Source organism: Epithele typhae (assembly GCF_022376455.1).
Source record: "Epithele typhae strain CBS 203.58 chromosome Unknown BXZ73scaffold_114, whole genome shotgun sequence".
Taxonomy (NCBI): Eukaryota; Fungi; Basidiomycota; class Agaricomycetes; order Polyporales; family Epitheliaceae; genus Epithele; species Epithele typhae.
The window spans coordinates 26889-43512 of NW_025954305.1; the positions used below are offsets into that span (position 1 = coordinate 26889).

The window sequence follows — 16624 nt, forward strand, 5'->3', positions numbered from 1 at the left end:
AACAATAAACCGAACGGCCAACGCGCGTACGGAGGATGCATTACACTCGGGTCCGTAATGCAGATAGCTCTTGCAATTCCGCAAGCCGCACCTTCATCTTCGGTCTGATAAAGTCGCCGAAAATGTCAGCGCATGCTCGCAATGCAAACAAGGACTATCACGGCTTACACTTCCAGCAACTTCAAGTCGAGCGCCTCTTTCTCTGCTGGAATGCAAGTCGCTTTTCCGCGTCGAGTTTCGTACTGCAAGAGGTATTGATGAGCAGGCGGGACAATGTCAGATGATAAGCAGATGCACAATACGTATCCGCCCTGTCCGTCGTACTGAAGGATCATGGAATGATACTTCCAGAGGGACGGACGATGTGAGACGGTAAGCAGTGTGATTCCCAGCCGCGTCGCGTGATCCATCATCATGCCCTCCATGTCAGGGGGACAAGAGAGGTCGCCTCATCAAGCACGGCGTACTGTGCAGCGACTCATCAGAAGTAGGTGGTAGGCTAGGAGATAAGATACGCACCTTGGGCTTGTGATAGAACAATCGGGCCCACGCTATCTTCTGCTGGTCACCACCGCTGAGAGCGTCACGCCATTCACGTGCAACGTCCCATCCACCCTCGCGCTCGACGATGTGCTCCATCTGCACAAGGGCAAGGATCTCGAGCAGGTCGTCGTCGGTGATGCCCCCTGTTCAATCGTCGATGAAACGCCGTCAGGGTTTTCATGAAACACCCGACGTACGAGTTTCCATATCCTCCTTGCTGTGGGGGTAGATGACTTGATCCCGAAGTGTGCCAAGAGAGAGGTATGGCCGTTGGGGATGAGGATAAACTCATCCGCAGGCGGTTTCCGAACGGTCCCCCCGTACACAGGCCATAGGCCGCCCAGTATTCGGAAGAGTGACGATTTCCCACAGCCGTTGGGACCAACGATCAGAAGATGTTGCTGTTACAAAAATAGCCATGGAGTTGCAACGCATGGATATACATCAGACATACTCCAGGTTTGACATAGAAACTGAGGCTTTTCACGAGGATGTCACCGTTGGGGGTGACGATAGGGACGTTCTCGAATTGAATCTCTTCAGAGAGTTCAACGACACCGCGTCCTTTGAGAACTACAACAGATATTTTAGTTATCAGTGGTGGAGAAGAAATGCATGGACATACTCTTGGCGTTCTCTTCGATGCTCGCGCTACTCACCAGAGCCTTATCGAACTTGCTCTTGCGCACGTCTTCCATGGTCTCCAGTAGCAGAGCGACGCGCGAAGTATATCCGGCGAGCTCAGAGAGATCCTTGTAGGAGTACATCACACGGCCAAACGCGTCTGGACAGGAATAAGTAAAAGACGTTGATTGAAATGCATGCAGACATACCAGAGGCAGATAGAAGAAGACGTCTGTTCGTAACGAAGCCTGGACGAAAGGGGACGTCAGACCAGCTCGTTCGAGGTACTCTAAAGTGTCACCTTCTGTGCGACCGCCCATATCAAGCGCAGCAACACCCGGGAGCTTGAAAAACACGGGAATAGCGCAGATACACAACTGTTCGACCAGAATGAGCCGTTCCCGTTCCGCAAGTTGATAGTGACATACGTACGCCAAAGCTTCCCCACAGCCATTTTACGATGCCCTCTTCAGCACAGCCATGCCACCATCGCTTCCGCAGCACTCGATGTTCATGCCCCATTTTTGCTGCGAACTCGCGCTCGGCAAGCATCTTCTCGGTCCCTCGCCGCCGAAGAAAGCAATCTCTTCAGCAAATTCAGCAATACGAGAGTGCGTGTGTCGAAGATTGCCGGCGAGTTGTGCCGTCGTGGCCGTGTATTGTCCAAAGGGTGGAGTAAGTGCGCGGACTGAAAGAAAATGGCATCAATGACGGTAGAAAATGATGACACCGCATAGGGCTTACGGAGGGCAGCAGACGCCTGAACAAGTACTGTGAGGATGACCAACCCCTCTGCTCCGACGTTCTGGGAGAGCTGGTAGTTGTATAGGATGACGTCAAGCACAGGCTTCGCGACATTGGCGTATATTGCGGCAAGATGTGTGGAGAAGCGTTGAATATCATGCGTAATCATCCTGAGGACGTTGCATCAGGACCACCGTCGATCGAATGAGACTCCAAACATACTGATCAGGGTTCTTTATACGGTCATCCAGGTTGGCTGTGGTGATGCGTCAGGGCGGGCGCGGAGCGGCTGGAGGGGGAGCGCACCAAGTTTGTAGAACACTTTCAGGTCTGAGGGATCGTGTTCATCACCCAGGTATTGCCTCATGACTTCCTGCGTGAGACGCGTGCGGTAAGCCAGTGCCAGCTTGTTTTGAACATAGCTGAGCCAGCTGTTGGTCCATGTTGCGGGGATGGCCACAAGCAGCCAGCGCAGAATGTTCAGTAGGAACGAAACGGGCTGCGCGCGCACAAGGGAGGCAACGATCCTAGCACACATCAGACATGAAACACATTCGACGCAAAGGAGACCTACTTTCCATCCAGGGCTGCCACATACAGCGAGATCACGGTGCGAAAGATGAGCAGGCTGGAGTGCATGAACAACAGCAGGGCCTCTTTGGACCGCAAGCTGGGTATGACTATGCGCAATATGCGCGACAGCCTCTGGTAGAAGACCGCGTCCACCTGGAGCGGATGGGAAGCGGATGAGGGACTTCGCGCTCAACCTGCGTGTAGAAAATCAACACTCACCGCGACCCTTGGTTTAGCAGAGCCACCATCATCCTTTCCCTTTCCCCTGCGCTTGGAAGAAGAAGAGGCGGGGCGCGCAGCGAGACCTCTATAAGTTGAGGTGATGCAGTAAACGACGAAGCCGGCGGTGAGGACGCGTTGGACGATGGGACGGTGGCGGGCGTATGCTTGGACGAGCTGGGTGATGCGCTCTTTGGATGGCCTGAGGGTAGACTGCACGGCCATCAAATGCACATCGGGCGGGGGCGTCGAGAGAAGGTAAGGGGAGGAATGAGGCCTGAGGACGGGTCTGAGAGAGACTCGCGCGTTGTGAGCTCCGGCCACAATTGCAAGCTGAGGGTCGCATGTGATTGACGCGTCATTCTAGCGCGCGCATCATCTCGATCATCCATCCTCGACTCGGTCCGCTCGCCCTTCCACTCATTTCCTCCCCTCACAACATGCGCCAACTCCGTCCGAGGACATCCAAGAATCGAAAAGACTGGTCTTTCCTCCGAAGCAGCAAGGCCAGACCATCCCAGGCCATCAAGCCCTGCGCTCCTAGTTGCACTACTCCGTCTACATCTTTGTCCCAAGCTCCACGACGTCGCCCTGTGTCTAAACAACCATCTCGTCGGGACGCCTACTTTCACATCGAGCAGAATGGGAAGAAGGCGTCGATTCTGCTCAAACGCCCCGCAAAACCTGGGCCGCCCCTCAAGATCATCAAGTTGCTCCCCAGCCCTGCTCAACGCGACAAAACCTCACGTTCTACGACTCCCGTCGCCAGACAGCCAGCCATCCCTCGCACGATCCTCAAGAGATCCACACTCTCCCCTAGCTGTTTTGCCCGCGCTACTCCGACCACGACCACTCCGGGCTACCGTGTTCGCTGGACAGAGGGTTTAAGCGATGTCAAAGATCGTCTTGCGGACCATCCTGCAATCCACCTTGGATCTGGTCCGAGGAAGGTGCGCATACAGCCGGTTTTGGCAGCACTCATGTCCACTGACTTTTGATGTCGATAGTCCACGCCAAGCCAGCGCCCGGCTGCTAACGCGTGGCGTCGAAGCTTTTCCGGAGCGAACCCGCAAATCCCCTCTGATTCAACTGCGTCGGCTGCGAAAACGGTCGCTTCAGTCCTTTCTAGTGCATTCAGTCGTGACAAGACCCCTGGCGACATCAAACCTGGTTCCTTATCGGCATCCTCGCAGTTTCCATCTCAGTTTCCATCTCACCCTGTGTCTCCTGGTGCCCTCGCCGGTTCTCGCCACGATACTGCAGCAGGGCATTCTGTCAAGCCTTCTGTTGGCATTACAGGCACCCTGAAGTCCAGCCGCCAAATCCTTGGACTGGTTCAGTTCCTGGACACACTCTTTCCGGTCTTCACGTCTACCCTAGCCCAAGCATTCGGCTCGTAGCTGCCCATGATTCCTCCACACCTGACCTCCGACCTCCTACTTCGTGATCTGGCCACCCGTCCACCCGCACTCATGTCCTCTCTCCTTGCAGCCATGTCCGAAGTTCTTCTCAGAAAGTTGTTGTACACTAGCACCACGTGTAATGTCATACATCACGTCGTCTCGACGACCTCAACATCCCCTCCTATTCGAGATTGCGATACCGCAAGCCACGGCGCCGTCACGTTTGAGCGCGCGCGCTCGTACACAAGCCTGACCTGAGCCCCGCTCCCGCCGCTGACAACGAGCGTGCTGCCGTTCGCCATCCGAGCGGTGACGTTCCCGCCGCCCTGCACGACCTCTGCTCTCACGCGGCCCAGCGGGCTCCCCAAGTCGAACGCCGCCCCGGTCGCGCTCTTCAATGTGACCTCGAACTCCCGCACCCCGGCGCTGGAACCGTTCGCGACGGGTTTCGCGGCCAGGGTGAGCGGAACGACCCCAGACGGGAGGCGCAGATCCCCCGCGTCGGGCCCGAAGCCGAGGTAGAGCGCGTCGGGCTCGATGAAGAGCCGGGCGGTGTAGAGGCAGCGGTCGTCCGCGGGCGAGGGGCGCGCGTGGTGCGGGTAGAAGGCTCGTTCGGGTTCGCGCTCGAGGCGACGATGGACCCGTGGCCCGTGGAGTAGACCGAGTCTGCGACAAGAGGCCATCGGTAAGCTGCCCGTGTATGCGGGTTGAGAGGAGCAGAACTGACGAGACGCGTCCTGGGAGAGGACCGGGTTCGAGCCGCTCTTGTAGTACGGGCCCGTGACGGAGGTCGCGAACGCGTACCCGACGCCGTAGTCGGGCGATTGGTAGCTGCATAGGGAGCGCAGGTCAGCACTGCGTCTCCCACGTATAGACCTCGAGCCCACGCACTTGTTCGCGCTGTACGTCAAGAAATAGACCGCATCGCCCTCGGACGTGTGCCGCTTCACCGTCGTCGACCCCTCCGCCCACCGCCGGTCCTTGAGCGTGCCCGCGCTCGCCGCGTGGTCGTCCACATGCGCGTCCTCCCACACCTGCGGCTGCGTCGCGTACGCGATGACGGGCACCCACCCGTCCTTGCGCGTCGGCCCGGGGAGACTCGCGTTCACGCTCTGCACCCACCCCGCCGGCTCGCCCCCGTGCACGTCGCGGAACGACGCGTGCACGGCGGGGGCGTGCGGGCGTGCGGGTCGTGCCACCACGCGTCGTCGAGCCGGACGGCGTAGATGTTGCTCTCCTCGATGTACTTGCCGAGCGGGGCGCTCCAGACCCAGTTGCGGTACGCGTTGCGGGAGAAGAAGAGCCAGATCGAGCCGTCGTCCTCGAAGAACACGTTCGGGTCGATGGAGGGAATGTAGGTTCCGAACGGGGCTGTCTCGCCCTCCGCGAGCGTCGCGGGAGGGGTGAGGTAGGGCGGGGACATGAGCAGGTTAACGTCGTGGTAGGTCGGGTCGAAGGGGTAGTAGTCGATGGGCCGGTCGGCCACGGAAGCGAAGGGGCCTGCTGGGGAGCGGGACACTGCGACGCCGATTTTCGAGGCTTCTTCAAAGTCTGGGTACCTGAATAGATTGTTTGAGAGCATTTCTAGTGAAGATCAGGTTGCATACTTGAAGTACTCTGCGATTTTGGTAGAGTTGAGATACCGGCCGGCATGGAACAAAAAGTACCATCCTGTCTTCTCCTATATCCGTGTAGAACGATGAGCGTTCCATCTGAACTCAACAAGCCAAACACCCACATTGTAATAGCACTCTGGTGCCCACCACCAATCCTCCGCCCAGACGTTCTTCGAGTCGTTCTTGATCGCACCCCCTGGGATCTTGCTCCACGTGCTCAAGTCCGGCGAGGTATAGATCCCATAATACCACCGTCGTCCGCGCCTTCGGTGCTGTACGCCCAGTACGAGCCGGTCGACGCGTCCCAGCGCACGTAGGGATCCGCGGCGACGACGGTCGCGTTATTGATGTACGTGCCGTTCGTCTGCCAGAGGCCTCGAGGTTTGGCTTGAGCGCGCGCCGCGGACGCTGCGAGCAAGAAGCCCAGGAGCGAGATCCGGGAGCGGTTAATCATCGCGGCAGAACTTGGGCTGCGGCTTCGGCTGAGATGGGGCCGTGCGGGGAGCGCGTGAAGTCCCATATATGCTCCCCGCCCGGTGAGGTCAGCTGAGCGTGTGTCCACCTGGAGCGTTGGTCATGAGTCCGCTCTCTGTAGCAGTACTGGGGGACCGCATCAGACTCACCTTTCGCCAAGATGCGCATGCGAGGTCGGCCCGCCGTTCTGACGGACTTTGATCACGCTGGGCAACATGACGGACGCGGGTGCAGCTGAGGTCAAGGAGAGAGATATAATGTCTACAATACATGATTGGTACATGCAAGTCTGGAGAGGATATGAAAGCAAGACACAGCAATTACAGACTTCGACTAGACTCACAACACAAGGCTTCTCTCTGCTCAGATCCTGTACACGACACCATCGCTGAGCATGAGCTCGCTGTCCGCCGTCATAACGTCGCACGCCTTGGTGGCCTCCGCGGTCCCAAACAGCGCGGCGTCCGCCAAGCCCTCGTTCACCATCGGCAGGAGCGTGGAGAGGTATACCGAGTCTTCGTCCCGCAGCGCGTCGCGCCAGATCTCCGCCACGCGCCGCCGCCAGAGCGCAAGCCTGCGTCGCAGCCCGAGCCCGTCAGCGTCGCCCTCCCGCCCGAACGAGCCCTACACACGCACCGTTCCGGACGGAGCGTCCCGTCGAACTGTCCCGCGGGCGCGTTCGCGTCCCCGCCGCGTCGTCGACGTCCATGCCCGCGTCCGCGTCTGCGATCGGCGCCGGAGCCGGCGACACGCCCTTGCCCTTCGGCATGTCCATGCGCTTGGTCGCGGCGGCCTCGACCTCCTCTTCCTCCTCGTCGCTGTCGCTGCCCTCCTCGCCGTCTTCGTCGTCCTCGTCGCCGACCGCGTCGACCCCGCCGCTGTTCAGTTTGCGCTTCTTCCGGCGCTGCCGGCGGAGGACCTCTTTGAAGAGCGCGAAGCGCAGGATCTCCTCCGCGACCTTCGCGTCCGTCGCCTTCACCTCCGTCGACAGCCTCGCCTTCGCGTGCGCCGTCGCCAGCCGAATGAGCGTCTCGAGAGTACGCGCTGTCAGCGGCGAAGTCTGTGTGCGTGCGTGCCCTGATGGTCAGTTCGACAGTCAGATGTCTCCGCCCGCGCCCACACCACGCACCCGCTTCTTGCGCGTCCCGTCGAGGTCCTCGTTCCTGAGCGTCGCGTACACGTTCACGATGTGGTTCGCCGCGCCCTGGGTGAGCTTCGGCGCGGGCTTGCTCTTCGCGTACTGCACGTACTTCTTCACGAACGCGATGCTCAGGATCTCCGGCTTCTTCGCGCGCCCGCTCCGCCGCGCGCCGCGGTGCGCCGCGCCGACGCCGACGTGCAGCAGCGGGTCGAACTTCTCGAACGGGGACGGCTCCCGCTCGTCCTCGTCCCCCGCGGCGCCGCGCGGGCCGTCGACCGCGAGCGGCTGCGCGAGCGAGTCCGCGACGGGCGTGCCCTCCTCGACGCCGGGGGCAGGTAGCGGTGCATGCGGAGGACGTGGTCCGCGATCATCCGGTCGCGCGTCTCGTCGACGTCGTCGGTGACGACGAAGAGCAGGTCGAAACGCGAGAGGAGCGAGTCCGGGAGCGCGATGTTCTTGTGCGGGTCCTTGTGCACGTCGTACTGCGCGCCGCGGGGACGGGCGCGGGCGCACGCGGGTCAGGCGGACGTCGACGGGCTCTGCGGGCGGAGGAGGGGGACGCACCTGGCCGTAGATCGGGTTCGCGGCGGCGACGACGCTGCAGCGGGCATTGAGCGTGGTGTGGATGCCGGCCTTGGCGATCGTGACCGTTTGCTGCTCCATGACCTCGTGGATCGCGACCCGGTCGATGTCCGACATCTTGTCGAACTCGTCGATGCACACCACGCCGCGGTCCGCGAGGACCATCGCGCCCGCCTCGAGCCGCCGCTCGCCCGTGTCCTTGTCCGTGGTCACCGCCGCGGTGAGACCGACGCCCGACGAGCCGCGCCCCGTGGTCGCGATCGCGAGGGGCGCGGTGCCGAGCACGAAGCGGAGCATCTGCGACTTGGCCGTCGACGGGTCGCCGACCATGAGGATGTTGATGTCCCCGCGGATGTGCGTGCCGTTCGGGAGGTTCTTCTCCGCGCCGCCAAGGAGCAGGAGCAGAATTGCTTCCTTGATCTTGTCGTGGCCGTAGATGGATGGCGCGAGGGACTGCGAAAGCAGGTTGAAGATCCCGGAGCGTTTCGCGAGCTGGTTGATCTGCCGGATGTCCCAGTCGGTGATAGGCGTCTGTGCAATGCCGCCGCCAACTTTGGACGACAGCAGGTTGATGTTGTTGGCCAGGATTAGGGATCTGGAATAGCATGATGAGCATGAAACGTTGGACGAGAACTCTGCTGTGACATGGCCAGTGCCGCGACAAACAATCTAGCTGACGAGATCAACGCGTCTCGCACTGCGTTATAGTATCCATGACTAAAAGACGATTGACTGCGTGTGACCGACGCAATACAGCCTCGCCGCAGTCATGCGCTAGGAAACTTCGAGGGTGGCTAGTGCGATCGCGCAAGACCCGAGCGACAACCGGGCTTCCCAGCAATATCTAGACCCGCCTGACGCGAATATCTCATCCTCCACGCGGGCAACACGCTGCAGATACCGGCAAACCTCCGAACGTGCCCGGAGCGAACGTCGGAGACGAAACGCACGAATAAGACAATGGGTAACACTCACTTGAAAGAGCCGCTCGCGCCGCCACCGACGCTGCGGTACACGCCGACGAGCTGTATCCGGTCCCCAGGCTTGCACTTGTCCACCAGGTCGCCGTCGAGGATGACGTCCGTGCTCCGGGGGAGCTGCCCCGCGGGCGAGCGCTCCGGCATCTCCTGGATGCTGATCCTCTGCTGGTCGCGGAACTCGCAGAAGCCGTACTCCATCTCGAGCAGGTGGCCCTCGTCGTCCTTCTGCGGCGTGATGGACGACGTGGGCGGCAGGTTTGAGGTCGACGTCGCCGCGTCGCGGTACTCGCGCGAGTGGTGCAGGCCGGTCTCGGCGCAGAAGTGGATGGACCGCACCATCTTCGGCCGGACGAGCGAGCACCGGGTGATGATACCTTCGAGCGAGATCATCCGGCCGAGCTGTGCGGCGCGGAGGTTGCGCGGGCTAACGTGGTGGTCGCCGAAGGAGCCGCTGAGGCCGACGCGGTAGGTTTTGCCCTCGATCTCGTGCTTGTCCTTGTCGTGGACGCGGTTGACGACTTCGACGAGCGCGGTCTCCAGCGCGGGGAGGTACTCCACGGGCTGCTTGAGGAGGCCATCCGCGAAGGCGCGTTGTAGTCCCGGAGGTCGTCGACGTTGACGATCAACCGGTGTTCGTCGTTGCGGAGCATCTGGCCGATGTTTTCGCCATAGCTGTACTCGTCGGTGACGGCGTCCAGAATTCCTCGAAAATACGCGCCCGCTCCTTCATCACCTCATCTTCCGGCACTGGTTCATCGAGGAGAGACATGGTGGCGAATGGGAGGCGAGAGGCGAGAGTGGTGGTACCGATGGGACCAAAAGACGCGACTCCCTCATTTGACGCGACCAGCCGCGTAACGGCCTGCCCTGAAGCTTGCACGTGATGTATGGCACTGTTGCTCCGCGTCGACGCTTCTTCTCCGTACAGTCCGCTCCAAAAGTACTCCAACTCAATCCAAGCTCTATACTTATCTATCTATCGAAGAGGTCGCCTGACATGATGTACCTGAATCCATCCGAGGCAAAGGGTTGTAGTGGAGGCCGTGACCCGTCTCATGGCATTAGAATTCAAACACGCGACGAGGACTGCAGTCCAATGCGAGATGTATGTTGGAGGGCTTGATGTACATATGATACAGAGGGCGCAATTAATCGAGTAGAATAATTCAAGCAAAGCGACAAGGAGGGGACGCGACAGCGGAAGGAAGAATATAAGCACCGTAGGGGCCGACCTTCCGTGTGCAGGGCATGAGCTACAGGACCTTCAGACCAGGATGAAAGTGGGAGGGGAAGACTGGGCGACATGAGCCGTCGTATCGACATGCAGAAGGTGAAATGACGCACCGACGAGGGGATACCGCAACAACAATCCTCAATCAAGAGGGGAGTGACAGAGGTAGACATCGAGACATCGGGATTTAGTATGAGGGGCAGTGGGCAGCAGCACCAGTGCAGCGCTGTGGAGAGGTGTTGGACGTTGAAGGTCACGACCAGACGTGCGGACGGACCTCGACAATAGCGCGGTTGTCGGGACAGCCTGTGCTGCCGTTGGGGCATGAGCGCTTGTAGCTTGGCTGCTGGCCGCCGCCAGGGCTGCTGCGACCCTCCTATAACAGACGCGGTTGGAACGAGGAAGGTGACGGCTTAGCAGAAGATACGTACGACGTCGACCTATGGGAGGGAGGTCAGAAGGGCGTGACGATGGAGGTTGACGGAAAAAAACTTACGGGGGCAGCAGAGGCGAGGCGACGAGAGCGGCGAGAGAGAAGACGCGAGGGAGAAGCGCATGGTGGATGAGTGTTGCCGGCGGGAGGAGGGCGGGTAGGGGTTAGCGGGGGTTGGTAAAGATAAAGCGGACTGAGCGGGACATTTATGACGCCCCGGGTGGCCAAGGCCAGAGGCACGTGGATGGGATCAGAGGACCGTCACTGTGACCGCGTGTCAGGCACACGGTGCGGTCCGGTCTGGGCGAGCGTTTGTGCCGAATCCTGGCCGCCCATTGGCCGCCACCATCGCGCGTCGCTCGCGGGTCCGCGGCTGGGCAGCGCGGTCAGCGCGCGCGCCCATCGTCCAACCGCAACGCGCTCGAGCCCGATGATCTGGGGCACTGTGCCTGTCTATGTCGCGAGCTCGAGGTGCATTTGTGACATCGCTCGTGTCTCCTCCAGGTGCATGGACCTGGCCACGAGCATTCGTGCCAGAATATGGAACCTGGTCGGCTTTGAGCCCGGACATCACCCCTGCACACACCTGGCGCGGTGCGGCCGCTAGGTCATGCTCGGCATGGGTCGGCGCCCTGTCCGGGCAGCGTCCGCCGATCGCGACGTCCGCATCTCGGAGGCGAGCGTGACAGCCGTTTGCCAATGCAACTCTACTTTGCTCCCGGCGCCTGCTGCTCTTGGCGCTCAAAAATTGCCGACACCTCCACTCCGTCCGTTCCTGGGCGACCGTCATCGTGTGCGCAGCCTCCTGTCTGCTCATTCCGGCATAGCTCAGCACGCGCAATCGGGCCAAACTCTGTCAGTTGCACTCCCGCTCTGGGTGCGATCCGGATGTCATCAGCACGGAAAGACAAACCGGCCTGTTCGTCGCTATGCCGCTGCCCTCACTCAAGTCAATGCGCAACTCGACCCGTTTTGAACGTCAACGTTCATCTATTCTGGTGCTTGGGCAACCGTCCTCCTTCTGGGACAGGTCCCTCAGGCCCTGTTGTTCTCCGTCCTCCCGTTTCAAGGCACCGCCCTTAGTCTGATTGCCCCGAACCAGCGGGCGGAGCAAGAGCTAGCAAGAGGTCCTCCTAGGTCCTCGCGCTCCTCCAGGCTCGGCGGCCTTGTCCTCTCCGCCGCCAATCATCAAGCGCGCCATGGCCGTCCCCGCTCGGGCCCGTCCGATCAGACTACTGTTGCTCATCGCAGGGTGCGCCTAGAACCCGCGAAGCGTTGTAGGTATGTCCGAATGCTTTTATCTTGCTCTTCGCGCGCGCACATCCTCATAGAGCCGTGTTTCTGGATCTGTAGGCGTGCCCGCGGCGGCGAAGGGAGCATCCACGCACGACCGTGTACATGTGGTCCTCCGCGATGAACTCAACGGCGGCTGCTCGTGCACGCGCACACTGAAGAACGCCGACCTGGCCGCGTCGTGAACTTTGCGAACGGAGAGACGAAGTCGACGGAGCGACCGCCCGCCGACAATTCGCCACTAGTTGATGATTCGGCCTCACCACACGCGCGACCCGAGCCACAGCCTATGACCGCATGCAGATCCCACCCGAGCGCGCTGCGGACCTCCGCAGACGTGCCCTCGCGCGGAAACAGACGGATGTCAGCATCTCCCGCAGATGATCCCTCAGTGGTCCCTGTGCGAACCCTCGAAGCCTCTTCCCCGCCCCGCCCCGCGCCCAAGAAGACCTGGTGCTAGTGCCCGGTGACCTATTACAAGCTCAGCCGCCTTCTGAGACCTGAACACTTGTCAGAAGCCCCATCCGCGCCGAGCCCGGCTTCAATTTGACAATTGACGCACTGATGCACATCACACCACCTCCTGGTGCGCTGTCGCCAAACTCTCGTTTATCGTCTCTCTCGTATGTGGCTCGGGCTCGGACCGCAGAAGAACGTTGCACGGGGCACTCCGCGCGCCTCGCGATCGTGTACCCGACTCCGAGGCACCTCAGCACAGGGGTTATCTCCCGCTTGCCCTGGCGATCGATGCCCTGTCCTGCCCGTCGATCGCTGGCATGCGGCGCGTCAGGCCTTCAGGCCTGGCTGCAGTCCCGCTGCCCCGCGACGCCTCCAGGCCTTCGACGGCCTCATGTCTTGCTCTCGTACGGCAGCGGAGGCCCTCGCCTGTCCGCCCGCCACCCGACGTCATCCACGTCTGCCCCCCGGCACGCTCGGCGGTGGCGGCGGACGCTCGCACGAGAGACGATCCCGTCGTCTCGCACAGACGGCGTCCACCCTTGCCCTTGAAGCTTGAAGCTTGAAGACCGTCCCGGGCATCGCGCCGCCGCCCACCCCCGCTTTCATGCATGCGCAAGCGACGAGACGGGCTCCAACGCGCCCCAACGGTGTTCGTATGTTGTCGCCATATCACCTCCCGATCGTGCATCCGAGGAGGGCGGAGCGTCGGGCAGATCGGTGTGGTTAGGAGCTCCTCGCTTGCGCCGATCGTTCAGGGCCTTCGATCCTGGTCGCCGCGCGATCTCCTCCCAGCTCACAGAAATAAAAACGCGCGGGCAGCGGAAGGTGGCGTCTTGTATTCCAACGCCCACTGCTCAAGACTTCACTGCTCACCGTTGGCCCCTGGGCGCGTAGAACCGGGTCTGATCTGGTTGACAGACGTCGGAACGAGCCCACAAAAGCGCGATCAGAAGGCAACCACGGCGGACGCTAGTATACCGCACGCTCGTTCTGCTCCGCGTCCTCATAACTCGCCAGGTCTATCGCCGCCGAGGACGGTCAAGGCAAAGATCAAGACACCTCCGATCCTCCGCCAAACCGCGCGCTGCATCCTTTCCAAACCGCACCTCACAACCGAGCTGGTAGTAGTACTCAGTACAAGAGCACGCCGATCATCCGAGCTTCGCAGGCGGCAGCATCCACGCCGCGGAGTATAATAACTACCGCCACGGCTCCCGCCTCCTCTGAACACCCGCGCCACCATCGTCCGGCACGAACTCCCAGGGCCCTCCCGCGACCGCAGGGGGTTGGCCTCTTTTCTTCCGGGTGGCGCGGCCGGCACTCGAGCGTGACAAGGGGGGAGATGGAGACCACTAGTGACAGCACGAACCTGCCTCGGCCCCCGGCCTCGAGCTCCAGACGGAATTAATGATAATCTAAATGCTCGCTTTCGAGACGGCCAGATGCAATCGTCGCTGATGGCGCGCCGCACGGCGCAGGTCGAGCGTTATCGCATATCGCGTGCGGGGCTCACGAGACCGAGGGCTGGCGCGGACGGGGACGATACGAGCTGGAGTCCGGACGTCCCACAGCCACACTGCCGGCCGCACACTTCTGCGCAGACGTCGAGGCGACGGGATCCGAGGGCCCTAGACCGGGTTTCCCGGGACGCTGGAGCACGGGCGCGCCGAGTTTGTGGACGACGGCGGAGCATGACCGAGCACTCACGTCATGTGGAAAAGCACCTGTCTGCCCGAGAGCTTCCGCTGCGACGGAGGGCGCGCATCCCTGCGGACTTCTTTTTTTTTCGCGCCCGCGTCTTCTCTTGCGTAAGTCGAGGGTGCAGAAAGGATGTCCTCGGAGTGCCGGGGGATATTACGGGATGAAACGAAGCGACGCGCGCGGTCAAGGTGCGAAGAAGCGGCGCAGGCCATACATATGGGTTTCGTGTGTGGGTGGCTGCGAATCGTCGAGCCCGCGTCGTCGCCGATAGGGATATTAATGTACACGTCTACAAGCAGGTGAATAGGATACACGGCATGCGGTCCATATGGCAAGCACAATGGCATCAGTCCTGCACGTTTGCAGACAAAAGTCAGTATCGCTTCTGTTCAGCGGGAATGCAGCGGAGGTGACGTACCCAGAGCTTGATCAACCCGTCCCACGAACCCGTCACAACCTTGGACTGTGCACACGTGTCAGCTCGGTCCAGGCGCGATAGCAGGAAAAAAACCGCTGAGGCGATGCGCACGTACCGTTTCGTGTGGGAGCCACTCATGCGCGATGACCACCTTGTTGTGTGCGCGCAGGCGGGACTTTATGCGGCCCGTTTTCCACTCCCAAAAGACGACGTTACCTTCGCCATCGCCGCTGCTGATCCATTTGCCGTCCGGAGAGAAGCCCACTTGACAGGCGTAGCCAGCGACGGAGTGGCCGGCAAACCGCTTGTTCCGTGCCTGCCGGAAGTTGTCCGTGCTGTACACGAGGATCTGGTTGTCGAGACTCTGTGCAGCGAAGTACTTCTCTGTCGACGTCAACGGACCGCCAAGCTGTCAGTGGCGGGATGGAAGAATGGGCCAATTGGAAACATACTGCTCGGGTGCAGTGTGACAGCGGGCATCGAGTGCATGTGCGGCTCGGCGATGTACTTGATGACGACGGGATGTCGAAGTCCCAAGCTCGAATGGTCTTGTCATCCGATGTCGTGACGAACCGTCTGTTCTCGTCTACGAAGGTGATCGTGTTCACAGGACCGAGATGCTGGTCGTATTCTTGCGTGATTTCTCCAGAGTTCATGTCGTACTGAATGTATTCGTCGTCAGGCACCCACAACAAGAAGACGGACGGACGGAAGAACGTACCTGAATAATTTTCTTGTCGGACATACCCGCCAGGAAGATGTTCTGCTTATCTTCATCCGGGTGGAATCGTACAACATACGGGATCTTGCCGTTGCTGAAGCGCTTGATGCACTGCCCAGTCTCCGTATCCCAAAGCTTCATCTGACGGTCATACCCGCAAGACAAGAATCTCCGACCATCGTTCGAGAATGTGACATCCTTGACAGCCTTCATGTGACCATGGAAGGTGCGTAAACAGTTTCCGTGGGTATAGATATCCCATAGCTACATGAAATCAGGAATGCGTTCACAACACTTGCATTGGGACACACTCACCTTGATTTTTGTGTCCATAGAACCGCTCAGAAGCAGATGGCCGGTGTTGGGGAAAGTCCGGAGCACGGAAACACCTTGCGTGTGTCCCGTCCAGGTGTGAATACAAACCTTCGGGATGAAGCATTCTTGCGACCCTGGCTCGTGCTGTAGTTGCGGCGCCTCCGATAATGGTGGGTGCATGTACGTCCGTCCTTGGTAGTCGTGCATCGACTTGCCATGGAACACGGAGGACTCGAGCCCCGGTGCGCCCCGTTTCGGCTTCGCTTTCCTGGGCTGGAACTCCTGCTCTGGTTCCTCCTCTGACTCCGGCTCCGGCTCGTCCATGGCCTCTTCGACCTCCGCTGTCGGCTCGTCTCCCTGCCAAGTCGCCCAAGGTCCCTCGTACGCACCCTCGCCATCCACAATCTCCAAATCCCCTTTCGCCTTCCGTTTCCTCTTCAGTTCATTCTTCGTGTTTTTAGGCACTTTCACGGAGCCTATTGTTTGGAAGCCGTGCTCCTGCGCCTTGTCCAGCGAACCGAGAATAGCGGGCGCGTTGGGGTCCACCGAAGGGTTGGCGGAGTAGCCGAGGATAGCGTGCGTGAGGTGTTGTTGGCGGAACGCGTGTTCCGTCATGGCCTGCTCCTCTACGTGTCCCGCGAGCGCGTTTTGGTTCATGAACCGATTCCGGTCTCCGAAAGGGTTCTCCGGGCCTTGAACGGGCAGCATCATGTCGTCATACGAAATGTTCACATTCATCTGCGTGTCCGTAGGTCGCGTAATAAGGGAAGATTGTTGCAGTGGGTCCTGAAAGAACTGCTTGTTAGCCGCCTGTCGCGTGCGGTCCGCAATGTTGAATAAATACCTCTGCGAGTACATGTGGCGCTGACGAGGGCACAAGGGACATCGAGGTGTCTTCAACGCGCACCTTCTTGGACGCGGGGAGAGATGAGAGACCAAAAGCATCGGTGGTCGGCGACAGAGGACCGTCGTCCTCGTCGGAAGAGTAGCCTTGGACGAGGGACATGGCAGCAGGAGCGAGAGCAAGACGCGGTTACGTAAGACAGCACAATCGCGTTCAGCGCGTCGGGCGCTTGTCAGTCTCAAGTCACTTTGGCCAGTTGCATTTCTTGACCACCATTTTTCCTCCTCTCTCTTACTCTGGCCGCAGTGGC

The 16624-nt window shown here is 60.3% G+C and overlaps 4 protein-coding genes across 4 annotated transcripts; all 4 read right to left on the reverse strand.

Moving 5' to 3' along the window:
* Positions 1-181: 181 nt before the first annotated feature.
* Positions 182-2928, reverse strand: BXZ73DRAFT_93213 (ABC transporter transmembrane region 2-domain-containing protein; the record flags this gene model as incomplete). The annotated part of the gene is made up of 15 exons (XM_048026604.1): positions 182-242; positions 298-448; positions 516-686; positions 741-760; positions 832-944; positions 998-1116; positions 1169-1327; positions 1469-1544; positions 1600-1730; positions 1775-1855; positions 1912-2081; positions 2134-2167; positions 2218-2438; positions 2486-2672; positions 2700-2928. The coding sequence occupies 15 exons, from the start codon at positions 2926-2928 to the stop codon at positions 182-184; spliced, it is 1923 nt and encodes a 640-aa protein (XP_047871753.1).
* A 1327-nt stretch (positions 2929-4255) lies between these two features.
* Positions 4256-6176, reverse strand: BXZ73DRAFT_107528 (glycoside hydrolase family 43 protein; the record flags this gene model as incomplete). The annotated part of the gene is made up of 6 exons (XM_048016936.1): positions 4256-4937; positions 4998-5216; positions 5273-5665; positions 5714-5787; positions 5845-5918; positions 5972-6176. The coding sequence occupies 6 exons, from the start codon at positions 6174-6176 to the stop codon at positions 4256-4258; spliced, it is 1647 nt and encodes a 548-aa protein (XP_047871754.1).
* Positions 6177-6559: 383 nt separating this feature from the next.
* Positions 6560-9668, reverse strand: BXZ73DRAFT_93215 (ATP dependent DNA helicase; the record flags this gene model as incomplete). The annotated part of the gene is made up of 9 exons (XM_048026605.1): positions 6560-6770; positions 6833-6858; positions 6900-7256; positions 7326-7655; positions 7694-7819; positions 7902-8514; positions 8895-9463; positions 9514-9576; positions 9633-9668. The coding sequence occupies 9 exons, from the start codon at positions 9666-9668 to the stop codon at positions 6560-6562; spliced, it is 2331 nt and encodes a 776-aa protein (XP_047871755.1).
* Positions 9669-14362: 4694 nt separating this feature from the next.
* Positions 14363-16476, reverse strand: BXZ73DRAFT_82401 (pre-mRNA splicing factor; the record flags this gene model as incomplete). Its single annotated transcript, XM_048023704.1, has 7 exons — positions 14363-14368; positions 14435-14479; positions 14550-14843; positions 14887-15096; positions 15156-15419; positions 15471-16316; positions 16378-16476. The coding sequence occupies 7 exons, from the start codon at positions 16474-16476 to the stop codon at positions 14363-14365; spliced, it is 1764 nt and encodes a 587-aa protein (XP_047871756.1).
* Between the last annotated feature and the right edge of the window lie 148 nt (positions 16477-16624).